Source organism: Pristiophorus japonicus, chromosome 15 (assembly GCF_044704955.1).
Source record: "Pristiophorus japonicus isolate sPriJap1 chromosome 15, sPriJap1.hap1, whole genome shotgun sequence".
Classification (NCBI taxonomy): domain Eukaryota; kingdom Metazoa; phylum Chordata; class Chondrichthyes; family Pristiophoridae; genus Pristiophorus; species Pristiophorus japonicus.
The window spans coordinates 145994354-146021912 of NC_091991.1; the positions used below are offsets into that span (position 1 = coordinate 145994354).

At 43.7% G+C, this 27559-nt stretch overlaps 1 protein-coding gene across 1 annotated transcript; it reads right to left on the minus strand.

Moving 5' to 3' along the window:
- Window positions 1–10993: 10993 nt before the first annotated feature.
- LOC139281611 (myb-related transcription factor, partner of profilin-like) lies at window positions 10994–16605 on the minus strand. The gene is made up of 2 exons (XM_070901760.1): window positions 15972–16605; window positions 10994–11463 (listed from the first exon to the last, which is right to left on the minus strand). Exons 1-2 carry the CDS (start codon window positions 16603–16605, stop codon window positions 10994–10996), a joined length of 1104 nt encoding a protein of 367 aa, XP_070757861.1.
- Between the last annotated feature and the right edge of the window lie 10954 nt (window positions 16606–27559).

Here is a 27559-nt window from a genome sequence, read left to right on the forward strand (position 1 = left end):
GCACCTCGCTCTCTCTCTCTTCTTCTCCCCCTCCGCCCCCCCCCCCCCCCCCCCCCCCCACCACCACCTGCCGATCTTGTTTACCAGCCGAGCTCTGAGCCCCTGTGTACGGACGTGGGGCCGATTCTGCTGGTTAAAGCTATGACCCTCCAGCCCTGCTTCAAGACGTTCAGTGGTGGTGTGTGAATGAGTTTAAAAAAAAGAGTAAACTTCTGAAATCCAATAAACTTACATTTATTATGTTGACAGGTAAAAAAAGTTAAACTTTATTATTGATTTTTACAGTGTCCTTGACTCCTTCCAAAATCTTCGATTAAAAACAATGGCATCTTTCAGCACAGATTTCTCAATGTGCACTGGTTTTCTTAAGTGCCCAGAAAGTTTTTCAGGAGTGGCCAGATACGCCGACCTAAGAGGAAAACATTTTGGCCAAACTGCAAAAAGTTATAAAAATCGGCGCAGACATGAGGGAACGCCCAAAAAAACTGGCCTAGAAAAATCGTTACTAAGTCAGTTACACCGGTGCAGATCGCGGGGGAAACTTTGAAAAAAATAAATACACCCAAAAAAACGGCGCCACCAAAAAAACACCACAAATGACTCGGGAAAATTGAGCCTATAGTATTTACCTAAAAAGCTTTCAATAGCCTTGTTTTTTTTTAAAGAACTCATATTAATATAAGAAAGGCTCTCTGGTTTGCAGTCTCTGAGCTAAATATTTAACATGCAAAACTTTACCTGAAAAATTAATTCTGCAGATTGTATTCAAATAGTCTGAAGAAACTAAAAAATGGATTAGGAGGATATATATATAGATATATAGGGCCCAAGTTTCCACAAGAAAAAACGGCGCCTAAAAAAATCCTCGGTATTCTCCACCTACTTACAGGTCCTCTGGCCCTCAGCGCAGCCAACACGAGCTGTGGGGGGGGGCGGAGCCAGGTCCCGGCGCTGAAAACCGTGCTGGGACCTCTGCACATGCGCGCTACAGTCGGCACGCAAGTGCAGTAGCTCCAGGCGCCGAACTGTGTGGGAGGGGCCTGAAGCACGCAGCCCCTAGTCCTGGCTGAATGGCCTCACTGGGGCTGCGTGAATAAGGCTCCTCCCACGGCCAGTTCCTGCTTCCCGCCCCCGACAAGATCCGACACCCGCTCCCCCCCCCCCCCGCCGACCAGACCCGACCCGACACCCGCTCCCCGCCCCGAGACCTGACACCCGCTCCCCCCCACCTCCATCTCGACCTGACACCCGCTCCCCCCCCCCCGCCGACCAGACCCGACCCGACACCCGCTCCCCGCCCCGAGACCTGACACCCGCTCCCCGCCCCGAGACCTGACACCCGCTCCCCGCCCCGAGACCTGACACCCGCTCCCCCCCACCTCCATCTCGACCTGACACCCGCTCCCCCCCCCCCGCCGACCAGACCCGACCCGACACCCGTTCCCCGCCCCGAGACCTGACACCCGCTCCCCGCCCCGAGACCTGACACCCGCTCCCCGCCCCGAGACCTGACACCCGCTCCCCCCCACCTCCATCTCGACCTGACACCCGCTCCCCCCCCCCCGCCGACCAGACCCGACCCGACACCCGCTCCCCGCCCCGAGACCTGACACCCGCTCCCCCCCACCTCCATCTCGACCTGAGACCCGCTCCCCCCCCCCGCCCCGAGACCCGCTTTCCCCCCCCCGCCCCGACCCGAGACCCCCTCCCCCCCCCCCCCCGCCGACCAGACACCCGCTCCCCTCCCCCCGCCTGACCCGAGACCCGCTCCCCCCCCCCCCGCTCTCTCTCTCCCTCCCTCCTCTCTCTCTCTCTCCCTCCCCCCCTCTCTCTCTCTCCCCCTCCCTCCCCCCCCCCCTCTCTCTCTCTCTCTCTCTCCCTCTTCCCGGTCAGCGACACGAACGGCTGCAGAATTCTCCCTGGCTGAAGCACTTTCACACAGGTAGGAAGATGGTTTATTTAATCTTTTCTTGGCTTATAAATGTTTATTCAGGTTGGATTTATTTGTATAATATTTGTATAAGTATAAATAAGGATTTATTGTCGAATTTAATGAGTTCCCTTCCCCCCCCCCCTCCCCCCCCCACCTCGTTCTGGACGCCTAATTTGTAACCTGCGCCTGATTTTTTAATGTGTAGAACAGGTTTTTTCAGTTCTACAAAAATCTTCACTGGCTCCATTCTACTTTAGTTTGGAGTACGTTTTCACTGTGGAAACTTTCAAATCAGGCGTCAGTGGCCGGACACGCCCCCTTTTGAAGAAAAAATTCTGTTCTAAACTAGATCTGTTCTACCTGACTAGAACTGCAGAAAAAAAAATGTGGAGAATTGCGATTTCTAAAATAGTCCGTTCTCCACCAGTTGCTCCTAAAAATCAGGCGCGAATCATGTGGAAACTTGGGCCCATAGAGACAATCTGTCACTGGCACTGACCGAATCTTTCTAACACATGATGGGAAATTCTACACAGGCTCAGATTGCACTATCGCCCTGAAGAGTGACAACACTGGGTTAAAATATTAACTTCCAAACCTAGGCTTTTGAAAGAAGCTGAGCATTCATGTAAAAATATTAATGAAGCTACTCAACATACAAAATATAACTTTTTATGCAAGTTTAAACATGTTACTGTGACATGTGGAACTTTAATTTTTTATGCAGTAATTGTAGCCCATTCTCACCAAACAGAGCAAAATGATGGATGGAATATATATATATTTTTTAAGTGTTTTGAGCAACTTAGTTCAGTATATCTAATTTTCTCATAAGACTTTATAATGGTCTCTGCCTCAACTACACCCTGTGGCACAGCATTTATGCACTAACAACTGCCTGTGCAAATAAATTTCTCTTCACTTTCGGTGTCAACTTTAAATTGTTGACAATTCATCACTGACTAATTTTTTCTCTTCATAATTGACAAGGAAGAAATAATGAACAGGGTTGTTTTAGATCGGCGAGTATTGTGCCATTTAATAACTATACACTACTTATTTTGTTTTATACTTTACTCCCACCCCACTCACGGGTCATTGGGCAAATGTACCAACTTGTTTGTTTACTTGTAAGTCAGGCAGATCCCAGTTTTCTTACCTGTGAAGAATGGCCATTTGTCTAGGGTATTGAAAACGTGCTGTTACCTGTAGAACTGTATCATATTGTGAGTCATCACCTTCAGAAACTTGGGATGGGCAATAAATGCTGACCTAGCTCGCGCCATCCATATTGTGAGAATGGATTTTTAAAAATCCAAGAAACTATACAATTAGAACATGATACTGAGTGCAGATATTGCTCTGCATTACTGCAGACATTAATAAATCAACACTAAAAAATGTAAGGCAGCTTATAACAAGGTTATATGTACACACTTAAAAATCGAACCTTGCAAATCAGACTCTAAATTTAAATCTAAGGTTTTCGATCTGTATCGCTACTTGACCTTTTTTATAATGCATCAGTATTTAGTGTTATGAAATAACATCAGCCCTCTACAAAAATCTGTCATGCGTGGTTCACAGAATAAGGACCGAGATTAGTGCTACAAACATAACTAACATTACATTTATATTTAACACTTTGATATTAATAATCATTAACAAGACTACACTTTAACACTATGTATAGCTGATATTGGCACATAGTTGGTGGTAATATGTAGAAAATATAAATTCTGGAAGATGTGTGGTTATCTTAGAGGTGCTGATGATGGCCATAAAAAATAAGGATCATCTAACATATTAATCTTTTGTATCAATGAAAAGATGATGTTGTCTAAGCTACATATTTTGGTATGCTTCAGGTTTCATATGTTAACTGCTTTTCTGCTGGAAAAAGAGAGGGAAATCAAAAGTAAACTCAGACCACTTATGACCAGCTCGTCGTCTCAAAGAAAGGCTTGTGGACTTGAAAACGTGTAACAAAAAAAATCATACTGGATGATTCCCAATACAGCAGAGTAATTATTTGCTCCAATCACCATAAAAAAACATACAAAGTAACATTGCCCTACCTCATCATCATAGGCAGTCCCTCAAAATCGAGGAAGGCTTGCTTCCACTCTAAAAGTGAGTTCTCAGGTGACTGAACAGTCCAACATGGGAATTACAGTCTCTGTCACAGGTGGGACAGACATTAGCTGAAGGAAAGGGCGGGTGGGGAGTCTGGTTTGCTGTACGCTTCTTCTGCTGCCTGCGATTCTTTTCTGCATTCTCTTGGAGACGAGATTCGAGGTGCTCAGCGCCCTCCCGGATGCTCTTCCTCCACTTAGGGCAGTCTTTGGCCAGGGATTCCCAGGTAGCGGTGGGGATGTTGCACTTTATCAAGGAGGCTTTGAGGGTGTCCTTGAAACGTTTCCTCTGCCCACCTGGGGCTCGCTTGCTGTGTAGGAGTTCCGAGTAGAGCGCTTGCTTTGGGTGTCTTATGTTGGGCATGCGGACAATGTGGCCATCGACAACGAGGATCACACTCGACCAGCTCTGTGGCCCTACCTTCTTCAAGTAACAATTGTGTGACACACCTCAGTCTAAAATTATGTTGTAACCAGATCAATGTCTTACTTATTAAAACATTTATTTTCAATAATGGTACTGGAATGTAAACTGTATTTATTGGTCTCATAGTCAAACTATAGTTACTCAGACTGAAACAAAATATCATCCTATGTACTTCATTTTAGTTCCATTGTAACATGAAACAAAAAAGCCACAAAGTATATAACCACATTATTATTTATTTCCCTTGTCCATTTTGAATGTATTTTCTTCCATTCCTTTTAGGCTCCTCACATCCTTTGGTTATGGCCTTCTTCCAAGCCTCTACAATTGCCACTTCTTTCCTACATAACCACAGTGACAGTACTTCGTTGGTTGTAAAACATTTTGAGACGTCCGGTGGTTGTGAAAGCCGCTATATAAATCCAAGTCTATCTTTCTTCATTAGAAGATTGCTTAATCGTCATGTGATTGACCTAGTATTCTGCCCCTCCCTCCCTTGTGGAACTTCCTAATCTCTACCTGGCATTCCCCTATGGCAGAAGAGCTAGATTCCTGTAGAGGACACATCTGAACCCATGTCTTGCCATGTCACCCTTACTGATCTTCATAGTCAAGGAACACTGCCATCTGCAGGAGGAGACAGGAAATTTATTGGACAAGGCCAGTTCCAGGAATTGTAAGGAAGAGTCTACACCTTTAAAGCTGGTTAAAGATGGGGAATATACTGCTAATGTAGAACTATTCTATCTGCTTTCAAATCTGCTTTTTTGAAGTGGTTCAGCTGCAGCAAGGTGCAGTTTTTCCTTTCACATCTTTTTTTACATCTGTGGTGTTATATTAATTATATCATCCACTGCAATACATTCTATGCACATTTGTGATTTAATGACAAATGGAAATGGAAATCTTTCCATTAAATGTATGTTAAGTCTAAGTTAAGGGTGACCCAAGGGTATTTCTGTACTAACATAAGGGTGGTCAAGTGGCATTTTTATATTAAATGCTTTGTCAGTGTGGTAGGATATAATACTGCATCCACATTTCCCACATCCCAAGTTTCCAGCTCAGAGTGAGTAATGCTGAGGAAAGGTACTTTAAAAATGGGAAAATTATGAAGTTGCGTCAACCTGCACCTCTCAGCGGCCAGTGGTATTGGCAGAGACCAAGAAGTTGATTACTTTCTCAATTGGTAAATGGTGCATAATATGGAAGAAAAAGCAACAAAAAAACTCTCAAAATTGAGGAAAGAAAGAGTTTGAGTTACTCTATCTAGTAAGTTGTCTTTTACCCATTTAACTACATAACAATGACTTGTTAAACTCAACTGAGATAAAGCGTATTGTACAATACAATAACATAAAGCTGCATCCACAAGAGTAAAATTACGCTTTTTTCAGTAAAACTGTCTTTTGGTCACATTATTTTGATACATGGAAGATTTGGTATCATAACCCTTATGATATACTCTTTTCTTGTCACAAGATGTAAATCAACTGACACACCGATGGCAAACACCCAATATGTTCCAATAGGACAATACAACATTGCCCATACACTATGATCATTTTAACAGGACATACAGAATGCACAATCTAAGGAATGTAAAACGTAAAGAAAAACTCAATAAACCAAGAGTTCACTATGAAATGACTTGATCTTGTACTTACAACAACAACTTGTATTTATCTAGTGCCTTTAACGTAGTAAAATGTCCCAAGGTGCTTCACAGAAGCGTTATAAAATAAAATTTAACACTGAGCCACATAAGGAGATATATGGGCAGATGACCAAAGAGGTAGGTTTTAAGGAGTATCTTAAAGGAGGAAAGTGAGGTAGCAAAGCGGAGAGATTTTAGGGAGGGAATTCCATAGCTGAAAGCCTAGGCAGCTGAAGGCACAAAACAACTTTATCTGATGAAAGGTCATCTAACTGAAACATTCTCTGTTTCTCTCCTCACAGATGCTGCCTGACCTGCTAAGTATTTCCAGCATTTTATTTCTCTTTCAGATTTTCAGCATCGGCAGTATTTTGCTGTTGTAATTTCAATTTAGCCTTGGTTTTTGTGTATAAATTAAAATAAATGTAATTTGTAAAACACTTGTTGTAGTTATGATAGTTAAAAAAGGAGGGAGAGGGATAACAGGGAATTATAGACCGGTCAGCCTGACATCGGTAGTGGGTAAAATGATGGAATCAATTATTAAGGATGTCATAGCAGTGCATTTGGAAAGAGGTGACATGATAGGTCCAAGTCAGCATGGATTTGTGAAAGGGAAATCATGCTTGACAAATCTTCTGGAATTTTTTGAGGATGTTTCCAGTAGAGTGGACAAGAGAGAATCAGTTGATGTGGTATATTTGGACTTTCAGAAGGCTTTCGACAAGGTCCCACACAAGAGATTAATGTGCAAAGTTAAAGCACATGGGATTGGGGGTAGTGTGCTGACATGGATTGAGAACTGGTTGTCAGACAGGAAGCAAAGAGTAGGAGTAAATGGGGACTTTTCAGAATGGCAGGCAGTGACTAGTGGGGTACCGCAAGGTTCTGTGCTGGGGCCCCAGCTGTTTACACTGTACATTAATGATTTAGACGAGGGGATTAAATGTAGTATCTCCAAATTTGCGGATGACACTAAGTTGGGTGGCAGTGTGAGCTGCGAGGAGGATGCTATGAGGCTGCAGAGTGACTTGGATAGGTTAGGTGAGTGGGCAAATGCATGGCAGATGAAGTATAATGTGGATAAATGTGAGGTTATCCACTTTGGTGGTAAAAACAGAGAGACAGACTATTATCTGAATGGTGACAGATTAGGAAAAGGGGAGGTGCAACGAGACCTGGGTGTCATGGTACATCAGTCATTGAAGGGTGGCATGCAGGTGCAGCAGGCGGTTAAGAAAGCAAATGGCATGTTGGCCTTCATAGCGAGGGGATTTGAGTACAGGGGCATGGAGGTGTTGCTACAGTTGTACAGGGCCTTGGTGAGGCCACACCTGGAGTATTGTGTACAGTTTTGGTCTCCTAACCTGAGGAAGGACATTCTTGCTATTGAGGGAGTGCAGCGAAGGTTCACCAGACTGATTCCCGGGATGGCGGGACTGACCTATCAAGAAAGACTGGATCAACTGGGCTTGTATTCACTGGAGTTCAGAAGAATGAGAGGGGACCTCATAGAAACGTTTAAAATTCTGACGGGGTTAGACAGGTTAGATGCAGGAAGAATGTTCCCAATGTTGGGAAAGTCCAGAACCAGGGGACACAGTCTAAGGATAAGGGGTAAGCCATTTTGGACCGAGATGAGGAGGAACTTCTTCACCCAGAGAGTGGTGAACCTGTGGAATTCTCTACCACAGAAAGTTGTTGAGGCCAATTCACTAAATATATTCAAAAAGGAGTTAGATGAAGTCCTTACTACTAGGGGGATCAAGGGGTATGGCGAGAAAGCAGGAATGGGGTACTGAAGTTGCATGTTCAGCCATGAACTCATTGAATGGCGGTGCAGGCTAGAAGGGCCGAATGGTCTACTCCTGCATCTATTTTCTATGTTTCTATAAGAGGTGGTTGCAGCTGTTATCAAGACAAAAAACACAAACCTAAATTTGAATCATTAAATAAATCACCTTAGCTTGGCTCTCAATTAATGTCATTACAGAAGGGTGTTGCACCTTTGAAAACACAAACACAACTGTCGAACACTTATTTAGGATTGCTGCATTATTCAGGCCCTCGTGCACCATATTAGTATAATACTAATGATGAAGGATTTTGCTATTTATGGACTAAATAGAATTTAACCAACAAGTTCAATTTAGAGTATAAATTAAAATTATGTAATTTGTAAAAATGGCTTCATCATACTTTCAGCGTTTCCACAATAACTATGTCAGAAAATGAATCTTTGCCATACCCTGCTCCTCTTTTCCTCTTTAGTTTCCAAATAATCAACTCCTCTCAAAAGGGGATGTTGGCTCATGAGAAATAGATATTTATGCATTAGAACCACAAGCAAGGTTAAACTGAAACTAGCAGTTGAACTCTTATTTTCTCCTTAAATGCGAAGACTAATAATCACTAATATTTGGAAAATATAGTATGGTGTCTTAGGTCTTCAAAATATAGCAATCCAAAATGTAAACAGAAAATTCAAATAATTTAGAGTGCAGTACATTTACAAATGTTACAATATTTGTACTCTTCCTTGGTGGAATAAACATAAATTACATAAAAATGTGCATTTACTTAAGTTAATTAAATAAGATAGAGCTGAAGTAACAAATTATTTTTCCAGTGCAAAATGACAACCCTGGCCTGAATTCATCCAACCTGTTGCAGAATTGGGATGTTCTGAGATTAAATAATGATGGTAAATGGTATCCTGATTATTTGTTTAAAAAATAGAGGAATGCAAGGCAGATAAATGCTGCTATAATTATATAAACAGTTATAAAAGCATTTTTGCATGATATCCATTGCTGAGCAAAGAAGGTGATTGTTAGAACATAAGAACATAAGAACATAAGAATTAGGAACAGGAGTAGGCCATCTAGTCCCTCGAGTCTGCTCCGCCATTCAAAAAGATCATGGCTGATCTGGCCGTGGACTCAGCTTCACTTACCCGCCCACTCCCCATAACCCTTAATTCCCTTATTGGTTACAAATCTATCTATCTGTGATTTGAATACATTCAATGAGCTAGCCTCAACTGCTTCCTTGGGCAGAGAATTCCACAGATTCACAACCCTCTGGGAGAAGAAATTCCTTCTCAACTCGGTTTTAAATTGGCTCCCCCGTATTTTGAGGCTGTGCCCCCTAGTTCTCGTCTCCCTGACCAATGGAAACAACCTCTCTGCCTCTATCTTGTCTATACCTTTCATTATTTTAAATGTTTCTATAAGATCACCCCTCATCCTTCTGAACTCCAACGAGTAAAGACCCAGTCTACTCAATCTATCATCATAAGGTAACCCCCTCATCTCCGGAATCAGCCTAGTGAATCGTCTCTGTACCCCCTCCAAGGCTAGTATATCCTTCCTTAAGTAAGGTGACCAAAACTGCACGCAGTACTCTAGGTGCGGCCTCACCAATACCCTGTACAGTTGCAGCAGGACCTCCCTGCTTTTGTACTCCATCCCTCTCGCAATGAAGGCCAACATTCCATTCGCCTTCCTGATTACCTGCTGCACCTGCAAACTAACTTTTTGGGATTCATGCACAAGGACCCCCAGGTCCCTCTGCACCGCAGCATGTTGTAATTTCTCCCCATTCAAATAATATTCCCTTTTACTGTTTTTTTTTTCCCAAGGTGGATGACCTCACATTTTCCGATATTGTATTCCATCTGCCAAACCTTAGCCCATTCGCTTAACCTATCTAAATCTCTTTGCAGCCTCTCTGTGTCCTCAACACAACCCGCTTTCCCACTAATCTTTGTGTCATCTGCAAATTTTGTTACACTACACTCTGTCTCCTCTTCCAGGTCATCTATGTATATTGTAAACAGTTGTGGTCCCAGCACCGATCCCTGTGGCACTTAGCCTGGTCCAAAGGAGACATTCCAGACATAGCTCGGGATATCAGTGCGTGTGTGATGTATTTGATTAGTGGTATGTTTCAATGGATATGTGACTGTGATAATTGCTGAAAACATTTCTAAATTTAGATCAGAATGCTTATTTTACAGATGTAGTTAAATGTCACCAAATTAATTCCAAAATGACAGACATAAATGGCAATGCTCAAGTAATATCAGGCCAATAACATTTATTTTTGAAGACCTAACAGATTATTTTGGTAGGGTATGGACAGTAAAGTTTTAACGTTGCTTCTCTAAGAAACTGAATTTGCATTACTCCACAATGATGCTTGTTACCAAGGGCTCTATTCTTAGCTTGTGTAATGAAAGTAATTGATAATGTAATTTAATTTTTAATATTTATTCGCTCTCTATTTTCCCCTCCCCATCTCCAGGATGTAAACTTACCTGTTTCAGAGACATTCTAATTTTACCAGCATTTAATTTTACCAGTATTGTTACTAGTCATATTTAGCATATTAGCACCAATACATTATAGGAAAATACACATGATCCAAAATGCTTTAATATCATGGAAATATGCTTTTTATGTGGTCTTAATTAATTAATTACCTCAATTTGCTCTCAGCACTACCAACGCAAATGGGCAGACCTGTACTTCACCCAAGCTCAAAATACTCCTTGCTGACAGTCCAGATAACACAAAACTGAAAATATAGCTGTAATTTTTTTTCCCACAATTCAAGTGCACACAGTGTGAAAACTTTACACTCCCACCATTATGCTTTCCTAAAATCCTAGTGTTAACTCTGTTACATAAACAGAGCCATGTGGTCAAACCAACATTGTACTTACTTTCAGGAGTCACTATAAAAGGATTGTACAATCAAGTAGAGACATACAATACTTGACACAACCAAAGATGGAAATGAAAGAATCCAAAATATAGCGGTCTAACACAAACAGATTACACATCCAGCTTTGGTCGTTTACAGGTTTTGCGCCCAGTCCGTCGACTATGGGACAGTGACTCGCCAGACTCCGCAGTTTCTTCTTCATCTGGCTGCGTGAATGAGTCAATCATCTCCACGACTCGGGGACAAGGTGGATGCTGCAACAACGGAAGGAGAGCCTGTACACAATCTGCTAGCCGCTCCAGGGGTTGCCTGATGGCTGTGGCCAATTCTTGGAGATCACCCCGGAGCTCTCTCAATTCCTGTCTGATGCCATGCAACTCCTCATTGCCATCCCCAAGTAAGACATTGTGTTGCTCCTGGATACCCAACAGTTCTTCAGAAATTTGCTCATGTACCCTCTTCCCTTGAGGCTGGAGTGGACTTTCTTCTCGAAGGGTCAGTGGCGATACAATGTCTGGTGAGGAATAATCCATATCAAAGTTTGGACCAACAGCTTCCTGTTTCACCTCAACAATGGTCTCTGTTGGACATATAATGTGGACATGAAAAGGCACTGTCCCCCAGCATGCACACTGACCCACTTCAGAGGTAGTCAATTCACTTTTTTCAAAAAAAGTTCCATATGCCTGCCCCAAAATGCAAGTCCAGGATTCAAGATATTAGCAAAGAAAATGCCCTATGCAGCACTGTAAATTAATGACATAGATTTTGCTGTAGAAGGGCAACTAACAGTGTCTCCTGTTAGTTAGACCTGCTCGTGCATGTTTAGATTTTTTTAAATTTTGCACTGCAAGTTGCTGAAAGTGCAAGCTGAGAACGTCACAGCGAGGGAAACAGGGCACCTGCAACCTAAGTGAACAGGGCAAGAAACGGTGTATTTCCTTAAACAATCAGATTGAAACATTGAAATATAAATATGTAGAAGGACTGAGAAGGAAGTGTAAATTAGAGTGGGTGATTCCATGTCAAATCAGGTACAGAAAGAGAGTAAAAGAAAGATTGGATTAACAGAGAAAAAAGAGAAAGGAATAGTAACATTAAAAAAAATGCCATTTTTAAAAATTCCAACAACAATTAATACCTGAAAGAATAGTTAATTTTCAGTGCCAGAGGTTGATTAGCAGTAATAACAGTTATTATGTTGTTAAAAACAATATGTTGATTGTCAGTAATTAACAGGTATCATATCGTTAAAAAGGGTATTTACATTTGTAATGGCCGGATTTAACTTTCTGTGGCGAGTTTAGTTCGTATTTACTGCGGAAATACCACAGCTTCACAACATTTAACGCATGTCAATGGTGAGGGAGGGAGACAACAAGATGTTGTTTTTGCAAAGCAAATGTGGGTGGCTCAACTCAGACAGCAACTTTTGCATATTAAGAACATAAGAAATAGCAGGAGTAGGCCACCTGGCCCCTCGAGCCTGCTGCGCCATTTAATAAGATCATGGCTGATCTGATCATGGATTCAACTCCACTTCTCTGCCTGCTCCCCAAATCCTTTATTCTCTAATCCTCAAAAATCTATCTCCATCTTAAATATATTCAATGACCCAGCCTCCACAGCTCTCTGGGGCAGAGAATTCCATAGATTTACAACCCTCAGAGAAGAAATTCCTCCTCATCTCAGTTTTAAATGGGTAGCCCCTTATTCTGAGACTATGTCCCCTAGTTTAGTTTCCCCTATGAGTGGAAATATCCTCTCTGCATCCACCTTGTCGAGCCCCCTCATTATCTTACATGTTTCAATAAGATCACTTCTCATTCTTCTGAACTACAATGAGTATAGGCCCAATCTAGTCAACCAATCTTCATAAATCAACCCCCTCATCTCCGGAATCAACCTTGTGAACCTTCTCTGAACAGCCTCCAATGCAAGTATATCCTTCCTTAAATACGGAGACCAAAACTGTAGGCAGTACTCTAGGTGTGGCCTCACCAATACCCTATACAGTTGTAGCAGGACTTCTCTGCTTTTATACTCTATCCCCCTTGCAATAAAGACCAACATTCCATTTGCCTTCCTGATTACTTACTGTACCTGCATACTAACTTTATGTGTTTCATGCACAAGGAACCCCAGGTCCCTCTGTACTGCAGCAGTTTGTAATTTTTCTTCATTTAAATTATAATTTGCTTTTCTATTTTTTCTGCCAAAGTGGATAACCTCACATTTTCCCACATTATACTCCATCTGCCAAATTTTTGCCCACTCACTTAGCCTGTCTAAGTTGCTTTGCGGATTTTTTGTGTCCTCCTCACAATTTGCTTTCCCACCCATCTTTGTATCATCAGCAAACTTGGCTTCATTACACTCGACCCCTTCATCCAAGGCACTTAACCATACATCTGCTCCTCGCCTGCAGTTGCTGTACCATTTACACATAAATAACAACAAGCGCCATTAGCCTCATTGTTATTTTGATAGGAAAATCTGGCCCCAAATATTCTTACTTTATTTGTTGAACAAAAATTAGGAAATTGTTTGTATTCAGTAATAACTTGGGTGCTACTTTCAATGAACTGAACTTGTTTATTTTGAGTCTTTTGTTAGCATAAGTTTGTGATGAATAGTCATTCCACTTTGCAAATTAAGGATGTAAGTAACCTAAGTGCGCAAATGGCATCCACAGTTCCCCATTAAAATACTCTATTACATATACCACAGTATCAGGTACAATGCTATGTTATTATGGCTTTCCCTTCATTTCTGTAACTTAAAACATTACTTTTGATGTTATTTGTAAATCTATATTTAAAAGCTCAGGTTGCTATACACAGCAGTATTTGCAAAGAAAATCCAGCTGAATGACGCTGGGCTTTGTTTTAAACTGATATGTTTAAAGAGAATCAAGCTGGGAGAACTGAACGATATGGAGATTCATTGGTTACATACTCTGAACTGGAACACAACAGATTCATACATGTAATTCCCCAGAGAGAAGTTTCCAATTCCAATACAACTGCTTCTACAAAGCTGGGACCACTACCACATCTTTCAGTAGCTTGTTGTGGAGAGGCAATGAAACAGGCCAAGATGCCGAGTTGCCTGGTCACCTTCTCTGATGGGAAAACAGTGGGTGGTGGAGAGAATTTAAAGAGGTAGTGGAAAAAAAACCTTTGAAACTATCAAGCCGAAGAGCCGAAGAAGGGGAGGACACACAGAGCACAGCTGAGAGAAGTTAGGAAAACACTGTGGCAGTTGAAACAACACGGTTGCAGGATTTGGACTGCCACCTGCCCATTGGCTAGCTCTGATCTACATCATACCCATGTGGTGGACGTGAGTGATAATAGAATCATAGAATCATAGAAGTTCACAGCACAGAAGGAGGCCATTTTGGCCCATCGTATCCAGCCTAATCCCACTGTCCAGCTCTAGGTTCGTAACCCTGCAGGTTACGGCATTTCAGGTGCACATCCAAGTACTTTTTAAATATGGTGAGTGTTTCTGCCTCTACCACCCTTTCAGGCAGTGAGTTCCAGAACCCCACAACCTTCTGCGTGAAGAAATTTCCCCTCAAATACCCTCTAAATCTTCTACCGATTACTATAAATTTATGCCCCCTGGTTGTTGACCCCTCTGCTAAGGGAAATAGGCCCCTCATAATTTTATACCCCTCAATGAGGTCTCCCCTCAGCCTCCTCTGTTCCAATGAAAACAAATCCAGCCTACCTAATCTGTCCTCATAGCTTAGATTCTCCACACCCGGCAACATCCTAGTAAATCTTCTCTGTGTCCTCTCCAGTGCAATCACGTCCTTCCTGTAATGCGGTGACTAGAACTGCACACAGTACTCCAGGTGTGGCCTAACCAGTGATTTATATAGTTCAAGCATAACCACCCTGCTCTTGGCTAATAAAGGCAAGCATTCCATATGCCTTCTTAACTATCTTATCTACCTGGCCTGCTACTTTCAGGGATCTATGGGCATGCACTCCAAGGTCCCTTTGTTCCTCTACACTTCTCAGTAACCTACCATTTAATGTGTATTCCCTTTCCTTGTTAGCCATCCCCAAATGCATTATCTCACACTTCTCTGCATTAAATTCCACTTGCCACTGTTCTGCCCACCTGACCAGTTGATTGATATCTTCCTGCAGTCCACAGCTTTCTTCTTGATTATCAACCACACAGCCGATTTTAGTACCATCTGCAAACTTCTTAATTATACCCCCTATATTCAAGTCTGGGCCTAGTACTAACCCCTGCGGAATCCCACTGGAAGCATCCTTCCAGTTGCAAAAACACCCATTAACCATTACCCTTTGCTTCCTGTCTCTGAGCCAATTTTGGATTCAACTTGCCACTTTGCCCTAGATCCCATGGGCTTTTACTTTTGTGACTAGTCTGCCTTATCAAAAGCTTTGCTAAAATCCATATGCACTACATCATACGCTTTGCCTTCATCGACTCTCCTGGTTATCTCCTCAAAAAATTCAATCAAGTTAGTCAGACACGACCTTCCCTTGACAAATCTGTACTGATTGTCCTTGATTAATCCATCTCTTTCTAAGTGAAGATTTATCCTGTCCTTCAGGATTTTTTCCAATAATTTTCTGACCACTGAGGTTAGGCTGACTGGCCTGTAATTACTCAGTCTATCCCTTTCTCCCTTCTTAAACAAAGGTACCACATTAGCAGTCCTCCAGTCCTCTGGCATCACACCTGAAGCCAGAGAGGATTGGAAAATGATTGTCAAAACCTCTGCTATTTCCGCTTTTGCTTCGCTTAACAGCCTGGGATACATTTCATCCGGGCCTGGGAACTTATCCACTTTCAAAGCTGCTAAACCCCTTAATACCTCCTCTCTCACTACATTTATTTAATTTAATATTTCACACTTCTCCTCCTCGATAGTAATGTCTGCATTGCCCCTAATGTTTTGTTGTGTTCTGGTTTGTAAAGGATTGGACAAAGAACAAGGATGGATAGATTTATCTGCTGGTTATCTTAATGTGAAGGTTAGGTGGCATGAGTTGTTCAACAACGTGGTTCTGAACAGGAGGTCTAGAGGCCACTCACCATGAAAGGCGTTGTTTGCTTGATGGTCTTGGGGTTGTTCCTGGATGCTCTCCTCTGTAGCATTCTGGTCCAGTGTGAATAGCAGGATTGGCGGCCATTGGACTGGGGCCTGTTGGTCTGGCAATGGTTGCACGGGCACTTGCTTAGTGTGCCAAGTCACCTGGTGGGGTGGCACTGGTTTCTTCTGCTGGCTGGGGATGGTATGTCTGCTGCTGGCTCTGCTCGTGCGCTCATCCCGGCTAGTGCCACTGGTACTGGGTTCACTGTCATTGCTGGTGCTGGCTCCGGCTGGGTCATATTTAATGGCACCCATGATACCCTCCTGTTGTAACGTTTGAGCAACTCTCTTGTTCTGCATTGCCTCCCGTGCCAATTTGACCACCTTGTCTTTAGTCCGGTGGCACATGTCGTACCACCTTTTCTTAATGTCACCTATGTCCCTAGTGCACTTGGATACAGCATTGACCTTGGCCAGTATTGAAAACCAAATCTTATTTTTGGCCCCTGGAGGCAATTTGGTATCCCCTCTGCCAAAGAGCTGGTCCTGGTGCAGTGTCACTTCACGGATCAGGATTTCTGTTTCATCGTCGTTAAAATTCAGCTTGCGGCGCCGGAAGGCTTCCTCCTGAGCCATTTGTCGCAGCTGATCGCTGTTTATGCGCAACTCTGGCCGCAAAGGGGACTTATTTATTTATATATATGAAGCAGCCTCTCCAACAAGACGAGAGCTTAAAATGGCGACTAAGTTGCATTTGCACTCCGATGGGACGTCGCATTTTTGATGCGTCTGAAATACGAGAATTTGCGGCGTCACAACTTTGTCGCATCGCAACTGGAGATGCGACAAAATTTTAGCAAAAAATATTGACCAAAGTTTCCCAAATTTGGCCCCTGCTTGTGAGAGCTCCTGATTTCCAACAGTGAAAGACAAAAAATACACATTTCTAAGATGTAAAACCGGTCTCAGTACAATTGCACGCAATTACAATGCAAACCTGGCGAGTCACGCATGCTGATATGTTCTTGACCTGCAAAATACGTGAGTGGTATTTATTTTTTATTTACCACGGAGAGAAACATATATCCCATGCTTATATATCACGAAGAGGAGCATTCTGCGCCAAGAATTGGTCAGATGGCCAATTACAAGAACACACAACCGAACGCAAATCTCCAGCCGACGCAGTGTCGTCTCTTCATCGTCTCTTTTAACCCGCACTGCTGGTGCCATCAAAGAACTGCTCCCTGAATGTAAAGGGATTCCTCTCAACTCTCAGTGCTGGGTTCGTGCAATTGCAGACACATTTTGCCGTACTAAAAAAAAACATTGACAAAATCATCCTAAAACGTTAAATAATACATTGCCAGGCTAATGCCCCCCAGACCATCTCGCTATGCTTGCCTCTGATCTTACTGTGTATTTGCCACAAGTACTTCTAATAAGGAAGCTCATAAAAAGAAAACTTGCCTGTCGCCATTGGTGAACTTCTCAATGAACTGGAAAGTACAATATTCAGAGTGCCTTGGCCATAATGTGCGCCTACGTAATATTTGGGAATTGAAACAAAGTTACCTTACAGTATACAGGATAAAACGTCACGATACAGCTGTTGCATGATGGATGGAAACTGGACTAGGAAGCAAATGTTACAAGGGGGAGGTTTAAAGTCTTACAATTAAGTGTGAGACATGGAAACTAATTCAGAAGCCTGCCTCCAAATTTGCTCATCTTCATTTAGAGCATATAACTGCAGACTCCACTGCAGTGCAAAATCATTGCAAAATAAAAATAAATAACATTGCACAACATTCCATGGTTGGATGTAAACCATCTTTGTCTACTCTGTACCCTAAGTACTCCACTGAGTTTTTAAATAACACACACTTACGAGCAGACACTCGTACTCTGTACTTCTCTAGCCGTTTGAGGACTTCATTCAATATGTTATGAATTTGCTTATTTGGTGCTGAAATTAGTATGTCATCCAAATAACATACTACCCCTTCAATACCTTGCAAAATCTGGTTCATCACCCCTTGGAATATGGCAGGGGCGGAAGACACTCCAAACGGTAGCCTATTAAATTGATATAGGCCTAGATGAGTATTTATAGTCAAACATGACTTGGATTCCTCATCTAGTTCAAGCTGTAAGTAGGCATTCGTAAGATCCAGTTTTGAGAAGATCTGACCACCTGTCAGTGTTGTGAACAAATCTTCTATATTCGGCAATGTATTGGATACATTACCCTCTAGAACCTGGTTTATGGTTACTTTATAATCACCACATAATCTTACCTTACCATCGAACTTAGGTACAACAACAATGGGTGTAGCCCAATTACATCGATCTATCTTACAAATAATGTTCTCAGTCTCTAGTCTTTTGAGTTCTTGCTCAACTTTCTCCTTGAGTGCATATGGTACGGAACATGGCTTGTAGTAAACCAATCTAGCGTCCTTCTGTACCCTGACACTCACCTTGAAGCCTTGGATCGGACTGCCCGTTTCGCAGAACACCTTCGGATACTTCTTGATAACCTCATCCGTTGATGAAAATCTCGCTTCCACACAGAAAATCTTATTCCAATCCAGCTTCAGTGAGCTCAACCAATTTCTTCCTAGTAAGGCAGGCTTGTCTCCTTTCACTACTAGTCGAGGCAAGTTCTGAAATTGATCTTTATATTTCACTGCTACAGTGATACGACCTACCACAGGAATTTTCTCTCCCGAGTAGCCTCGCAGCTCTATCTTGGATTTCTCTGGTTGAAAATCACGCAATTTGTCACGGTACAGTGACTCAGGTACTACACTCACGGATGCACCCGTGTCAATTTCCATTGGTACCTTGAATCCCGCAACATCTATGTGGATTTTGATGCTTTCCGAATCGCTGTCCGTTAACCACGCGCTCCTGATGACGTGTAATTCTAACATCTCCTCGTCCTGTTGTTCTTCCAAGCTATGTAGTCTCTTGGGATTTCTACTCATAGCTTTGAATACTGAACTCATAGCTTTAAAAGCTGGTTTACCCTTCAATCGGCATGCCTTCACAAGATGCCCAGTCTTTCTGCAGAAGAAACACTCTGCCTTCACTTATGGACAACTTTGAGCTTTCACGTATATGTTGTCCCAGGCACCTATAGCATGACTTCGACGCTCTGTTAGAATTTCCAGTTTCTGAGACTTTGGGCCACCACCATCTTTTACTTTGAACCTGCAGGTGATTTACCTCGGTTGACTGATGACCGTAATCATTATTTAATTCTCAGGAATATTGTTCGGCCATGCCCATCGACTTCGCTGTCTGACAAGCAATCTCAAAAGTCAAGTCATCCGTCGTCGATAACTTCCTTCTGATCGCATCATTTTTCACCCCACAAACAAAACGATCCCGTAATGCTCGGTTTTGAAAGTTTCCAAAATTACAGTGCATCGATAGCTTTTTTAATGCTACGATGTAATCACTGATACTTTCATCAGCCTTTTGATTCCGAATCCTGAAACGATAGCTTTCAGCAATTTCTAACAGTTTGGGGTTATAGTGCTGCTCCAGCTTTGTTAAAATCTCTTTAAGCGTTGTGTCCTTTGGCTCGTCAGGCACGAGCAGATTTACAAGTGTGTCATACAGTGCCGGACCTGCCTCCGATAAGAAGATCGCTCTCTTACGTTCCAACACAGTCCGGTTCTGGACTGCATTGTCTGGAACTTCGATTATGTTATTTGCAGTGAAATACATTTCTAGCCGATCCACATACGCTTTAAAACGTTCCTGGTCGTGTCTATATTCTCCCAAATGTCCCAATACACCTGCCATTTTAATCTCTAGCTGTTCACACGTGTGCTGTATTTTACCTCGGATTTTGTAGCTTTTTTTCCAAAGACAGAAACTTCCAAAGTCTCTCTGTCGGCTGGCTGAATCCTTCACCAACAAAATTTAAGCTTTATATCATCCGAAAAATCCCATCTCAATCGCCAAATGTGATATATTCACAGAGCACAAGCACACACAGCTCCTAACATGGCAGGCAGCTCTCCCGAAAATCTGCCGGGTTCTGTTTATTATTAACTGTGCAATTGCAGTACACAATACTTCCACATCCACAGTGTGGCGCTACAAACATTACAAGCTCACAGACATTACACACACCAACCTAGAAAACGAATAAAAGCTGACTAACAGCTTCAAAAAAATTAAGTTGGCACAGCCCCCAAATAGGTAGGCACTCCAGGACAGGTGTGATTATAAGCCTATAGCATGTGAAGCATAGGCTTTGTAACCTAAGTTGTAGGTATGCACAACATTCCTTACTTTTATGGGAGGGAAAAACATTAGTGCATGAAAACCTGAACAGGGAAATACAAATACTGACACAAAAAACTCCTGGTGACCAGGTAACAGTCATTAGAATTTTTAAAATTACACAATAAATGATGCACAGTGGTTACTTTTAAGCACTTGTATACTTCACAATTGATACAAATTTGATCAAAAAAAGGAAAATCAAAGCAGTATTGTAATTTTCAACATTGGTCACTTTCCTAAAAGTTACCTCAACAGTCAATATCCTACATCTAGCCCACCCCCCAAACCCAGTTCACAAAAGCACTGCAGCCTCTCTGGAGGTTACTGCAAAAGGTTACTGCAGAAGATAAAGGTACGCAGAGTCAGAGGAAATGTATTAGCATGGATAGAGAATTGGCTGGCGAACAGAAAGCAGAGAGTCGGGATAAATGGGTCCTTTTCGGGTTGGAAATCGATGGTTAGTGGTGTGCCACAGGGATTGGTGATGAGACCACAACTGTTTACAATATACATAGATGACCTGGAAGAGGGGACAGAGTGTAGTGCAACAAAATTTGCAGATGACACAAAGATTAGTGGGAAAGCGGGTTGTGCAGAGGACACAGAGAGGCTGCAAAGAGATTTAGATGATTAAGTGAATGGGCTAAGGTTTGGCAGATGGAATACAATGTCGGAAAATGTGAGGTCATCCACCTTGGGAAAAAAAAACAGTAAAAGGGAATATTATTTGAATGGGGAGAAATTACAACATGCTGCGGTGCAGAGGGACCTGGGGGTCCTTGTGCATGAATCCCAAAAAGTTAGTTTGCAGGTGCAGCAGGTAATCAGGAAGGCGAATGGAATGTTGGCCTTCATTGCGAGAGGGATGGAGTACAAAAGCAAGGAGGTCCTGCTGCAACTGTACAGGGTATTGGTGAGGCCACACCTGGAGTTCTGCGTGCAGTTTTGGTCACCTTACTTAAGGAAGGATATACTAGCTTTGGAGGGGGTACAGAGACGATTCACTAGGCTGATTCTGGAGATGAAGGGGTTACCTTATGATGATAGATTGAGTAGACTGGGTCTTTACTCGTTGGAGTTCAGAAGGATGAGGGGTGATCTTATAGAAACATTTAAAATAATGAAAGGGATAAACAAGATAGAGGCAGAGAGGTTGTTTCCACTGGTCGGGGAGACTAGAACGAGGGGGCACAGCCTCAAAATACGGGGGAGCCAATTTAAAACCGAGTTGAGAAGGAATTTCTTCTCCCAGAGGGTTGTGAATCTGTGGAATTCTCTGCCCAGGGAAGCAGTTGAGGCTAGCTTATTGAATGTATTCAAATCACAGATAGATAGATTTGTAACCAATAAGGTAATTAAGGGTTATGGGGAGCGGGCGGGTAAGTGGAGCTGAGTCCACGGCCAGATCAGCCATGATCTTGTTGAGTGGCGGAGCAGGCTCGAGGGGCTAGATGGCCTACTCCTGTTCCTAATTCTTATGTTCTTATGATCCAGTTCACAGCGTCACTGTACCTCTTTTAAGTCCCCACCCTTTCATAGAAACACTATCTCATCCTGCAATATTCCCAATTTATACTGTCTTTCTTTTCCCTGTTCTCCCTCAGTTCAGTCTGGCACTCTTCTCCATCCCTTCAATTCAACCTAGCATTCTTCCACCCCCATGGTGGCACTGTCCCTCCCTAATTCTCCTTCCCAGTTTATGCTGACACTCTCTATACCCTCCATACCCACAGCTTATCTTGTCACTCTCCACCCCACCCCATCAGTTAATGCTGGCACTCACTTTCATTCCATCCCCCTCAGTTAATGCCATGCCCTCTCTCTCTTTCCTCATTCCATAATGTTGCCCTTAGCGCCCTTCTCACCCAAAATGCCACTGTGAGCTTCTCACTTTATCCTCCCAAAGCAGATACTCTGGCTTCCATCCTCTTCCCTTTCAGCCATCATTTTCGCACTTCCATTTAACCTCCACTTTCTCCACTGTCCCCTCATCCCTCCATCCTTTTGCCCCCCCTCCCACACCCACTTTCTTTTTACCCTCAATGCTGCTCACACCTGAGTCCAGCCTCTGCATACTGTGGGAAGGAAATCGCCTGAGAACAAGAATTTATGGGCTGGAGAGGAGTCCATTATGTGGGGTGGCCTGCCAAAATGCCTATGTTCATGTCAAACGCTGTCAGTTGACAAGTATTGGAAAGAAAACTTTCAGTATTCAATCAGTAAACTATGGCATATTTATAAGCTAGCTGCGGAATCAGTCCCAGCCATCCTGTATCCTATTTGTATTTCCTGATGGAACTGTAATGCTGCAAAGCTCCTTCCCCAGCAGTTAAAATTTAAGTCTTTAGAGTGCACAGGTGAGAGTTTTCTGCACTCTATAAACATTTTAATTAATTCCACATTGGTTTGAAATTGTCTGGGGACATTTTAAATATGGTTTGTCATTACACTTCAGCAATAATCTACGCAACGTCAGACCCAAGCTGTGTGAGACTGCTTCCTCCAGGGATGTCACACTGCTTCACTGCAGAGTTAGTTGGGCCCCAGTTCACAATTTATGATGTGCAATGATGTTAATAGTGCAAAATAAACACATCCTGATATCAATATTAATATGTAGGGTGGTGGTGAGTATTACAAATTATCGAATGCTAACAAGAGAATACTGGCATTCATGGAGTGATCATTTGAAGTCATAACCAAATGAACAAAGCTAAACCCAATACTGGATTACTGCCTCTAGCTTGCTGACAGATATTTAATTTTGAAATATTATTTAACATGAATTTTTAGTAGCTGTGTTTTTTAATTTCCTGCAGACTAGTTCCAAGTAAGGTGGGACCACACAGTATACGGTACACAATTTTAAATAGTACACTATGGAACAATTACGTACTGTTATTTGGGCTCCCTCCCAATACTTTGGGCCCAAGTTTCCACATGATTTGCGCCTGATTTTTAGGAGCAACTGGTGGAGAACGGACTATCTTAGAAATTGCAATTCTCCACATTTTTTTTTCTGCAGTTCTAGTCAGGTAGAACAGTTCTACTTTGGAACAGAATTTTTTCTTCAAAAGGGGGCACGTCCGGCCACTGACGCCTGATTTGAAAGTTTCCACAGTGAAAATGTACTCCAAACTAAATTGGAATGGAGCAAGTGAAGATTTTTGTAGAACTGAAAAAACCTGTTCTACACATTAAAAAATCAGGCGCAGGTTACAAATTAGGCGTCCAGAACGAGGGGGGGGGGAAGGGAAGTCATTAAATTCTATAATAAATCCTTATTTATACTTATACAAATATTATACAAATAAATCCAACCTGAATAAACATTTATAAGCAAAGAAAAGATTAAATAAACCATCTTCCTACCTGTGTGAAAGTGCTTCAGGCAGGCCTTTCGGGACCGAAGGCTGAACGGGCCGGCCCGAGACTTCGGGCAGGGCCCATCCCCAGCACCAGATTTACAGGTAGGTGGCGTTGGGTTGGGTCGGGTCGGGGAGGTTCGGTTCGGGTCAGGGGGGAGAGAGAGATAGGGAGAGAGGGGGGGGAGAGAGGGAGAGGGGGAGGGAGAGAAGGGAGAGAGAGAGAGGGAGGAGGGCGGAGGGAGAGAGAGAGGGGGGGGCGGAGGGAGAGAGAGAGGGAGGGGGGGAGGGAGAGAGAGAGAAAGGGAGAGAGAGAGAGGGAGGGAGAGAGAGAGAGAGAGAGAGGGGGGGAGGTCATGTCGGATCCAGTCCGGGAGCGGGAGTCGTGTTGGGTCGGGTCGGGGGGGGCGGGAGCGCGGGTCGGGTCGGGTCGGGTCCAGTCGGGGAGCGGGAACAGGAGCGCGGGTCGGGTCGGGTCCAGTCGGGGAGTCGGGGAGCGGGAACAGGAGCGCGGGTCGGGTCGGGTCCAGTCGGGGAGTCGGGGAGCGGGAACAGGAGCGCGGGTCGGGTCGGGTCGGATCGGGTCCAGTCGGGGAGCGGGAACAGGAGCGCGGGTAGGGTCGGGTCGGATCGGGTCCAGTCGGGGAGCGGGAACAGGAGCGCGGGTAGGGTCGAGTCGGGTCGAGTCGGGGGGGGGGGAGGGGGGCGCGGGTGTCGGGTCTGGTCTGGTCCGGAGGCGGGGAGGGGGGGGAGCGGGTGTCGGGTCTGGTCCGGAGGCGGGGGGGGGGGGGGGGGAAGCGGGTGTCGGGTCTAGTCTGGTCCGGAGGTGGGGGGGGGGGAGGAGCGGGTGTCGGGTCTGGTCTGGTCCGGAGGCGGGGAGGGGGGGGGAGCGGGTGTCGGGTCTGATCCTGAGGCGGGGGGGGGGGGGAAGCGGGTGTCGGGTCTAGTCTGGTCCGGAGGTGGGGGGGGGGGGAGGAGCGGGTGTCGGGTCTGGTCCGGAGGCGGTGGGGGGGGGGGGAGCGGGTGTCGAGTCAGGTCGGGGGGGGAGCAGGAGCTGGCCGTGGGAGGAGCCTTATTCACGCAGCCCCAGTGAGGCCATTCAGCCAGGGCTAGGGGCTGCGTGCTTCGGGCCCCTCCCACACAGTTCGGCGCCTGGAGCTACTGCACTTGCGTGCCCACTGTAGCGCGCATGTGCAGAGGTCCCGGCACTGTTTTCAGCGCAGGGACCTGGCTCCGCCCCCCCACAGCTCGTGCTGGCTGCGCCGAGGGCCAGAGGACCTGCAAGTAGGTGGAGAATACCGAGGATTTTTTTAGGCGCACTTTGTGGCGCGAAAAACGGGCGTCCAGGTTGGGACTGCGCCGTTCTAGTCGCGTGTGGAAATTTGGGCCCATGATACTTGCATTTATATAGTGCCAATCATGACCACCGGACATCTCAAAGTGCTTTACAGCCAATGAAGTACTTTTGGCGTGTAGTCACTGTTGTAATGTGGGAAACGCGGCAGCCAACTTGAGCACAGCAAATTCCTACAATCAGCAATGTGATAATGCCCAGATAATCTGTTTTTGTTATGTTGATTGAGGAATAAATATTGGCCAGGGCACCGGGGATAACTCCCCTGCTCTTCTTCGAAATAGTGCCATAGGATCTTTTACGTCCACCTGAGAGGGCAGACAGGGCCTCGATTTAACATCTCAGCTCAAAGTCGGCACCTTCAACAGTGCAGCACTCCCTCAGCAATGCACTGGACTGTCAGTCAAGATTTTTTTAATGTGCTCAAGTTCCTGGAGCACATAAAAAAAAATCTAGGCTGACACTCTCTAGCGCATGGCATGCTGTGAGCGAACAATGACCTCCTTTTCTTTTGGTATATACACTGGAAACAGTATGCTTATTCTTAAACTGGAGGAAAATAAGACACGGATAGGCCATATTGTTCCGGCTAAAAACTATTCATTAGTATTTATTAAAAGTCACAAATAAACACAAAATCAAGTATTAGCCTGTTTGATTTATCACCAATACTTTAGAATAGTTCCAAAACAATAAAAGTCCTGAAACCGTAGCTATTTTCTGCAATAACTTTGGTAACTTGAAATACACAATCTGGATACACAAGCTATTATGTGGGAGAAATACAATAGAGTCCATATAGCAGTACAGTGAGAAGGGAACTAACCAGCAATTACTTCAGTCTTAGTTATATCTCTCACTTCCCTTTGATCCAGGCTAGTACAGAGGAAGAAAGACAGATGTTGTACACACTTCTGGCAGTGATAAGCCCATCAATGAAATCAGATTTCCATAGGGAACAGAACAGCTTTGTGGATGCCAGATTCAGCTGAGTGTCTGGTAAACAGGACCTCTTGTTGGGACAGACATCCCAGATAACAGCTCTGATTCCTTCTTGCAGTATCCAACTCACATACCAATGTGAAAAACAATAAAACCATACATTCTTACAGATGACACACTCCAGGTGATTCAACTTTTCACAGATTCAAAACAATCTTAAAATGCTGAGTGTGTCTCAAATGCTACCAGCAACTGACAAGCATATTCCAACCTGCAAAGTGCTCCGACAACAATTAAACTCTGAGTGTCCTCAGACTGCATTTCAAGAGAGAAAGAACTTACATTTATACAACACATTTCATATCCATAGAATATCTGAAAGTGCTTTACAACCAATGAGTAGCTTTAGAAGTGTAGTCACTATTATTTTGCAGACAAACATGGCCTCCAATTTGCGCACAGAAAGGCCCCATAAATAGCAATGACCAGCTAATCTGTTTTGGTGGTGTTGGTTGAGGAATAAATATTAGCCAAAATACTGGGAGAACTCAACTGCTCTTCTTCAAATAGTACCATGGGATCTTTTATACTCACCTAAGCAGATAGACAGGTTTAATGTCTCATCCAAGGGATTGCACCTCCAGCAATGCAGCATGTTCCTCCATATTACACTTGCCTAGATTATATGTTTAATTTCTGGAGCCGAACTTCAACGAATCTGACTCAGAGACAAGAATGCTACCAACTGAACCATGCTAACACTTTTAGTCATAGCAATTAGATATCCTGATCTTAATGGGAGTGGCCAAGTTAAACCCAGCTTTGCCTTAGCAACAGAATAAAATATTTTGTATAATAGTCTTGCTATTTTAAAACAATGTATCATCTGAGTGGTTATGAATAATTCCATTGACGATTTGCTCATTTATATAAAAGTTTTGAGACTGATCATAACATTGAAGATGTCACATTTGAAATGGCATATTCCAGACATTAGGCTTTAATCAAACACCGACAAATCACAATTGAGCAATTTATATAAAATCTAAAAGAGAAACAAACCCATTTTTTTTTAATAACCTTGAGATAATCTGAAAAGGTAGTTAAGAGAACAAGGAGACGGACCAAGCAGTGCCAATCTGGAAAAACTTCCAACAATAACAAGCTTCTAATTAACCTCAGGACTTCCTTAGACCACTTCCCGAGAGGATTCTTTCAAAAATTAATTAATGGGATGTGGGCATCACTGGCAAGGCCAGTATTTATTGCCCATTCCTAATTTCCCTTGAGAAGGTGGTGGTGAGCCTCCTTCTTGAACCGCTGCAGTCCGTGTGGTGAAGGTACTCCCAATGTGCTGTTAGGGAGGGAGTTCCACGATTTTGACCCAGCAACGATGAAGGAATGGCTGACATATTTCCAAGTCGGGACGGTGTGCAACTTGCAGGCGGTAGTGTTCCCATGCGCCTGCTGCCTTGTCTTTCTAGTTGTTAGGGTTGTGGGTTTAGGAGGGGCTGTTAAAGAAGCCTTGGTGAGTTGCTGTAGTGCATCTTGTAGATGGTACACACTGCAGTCATGGTACGCCGGTTGTGGAGGGAGTGAATGTTTAAGGTGATGGATGGGG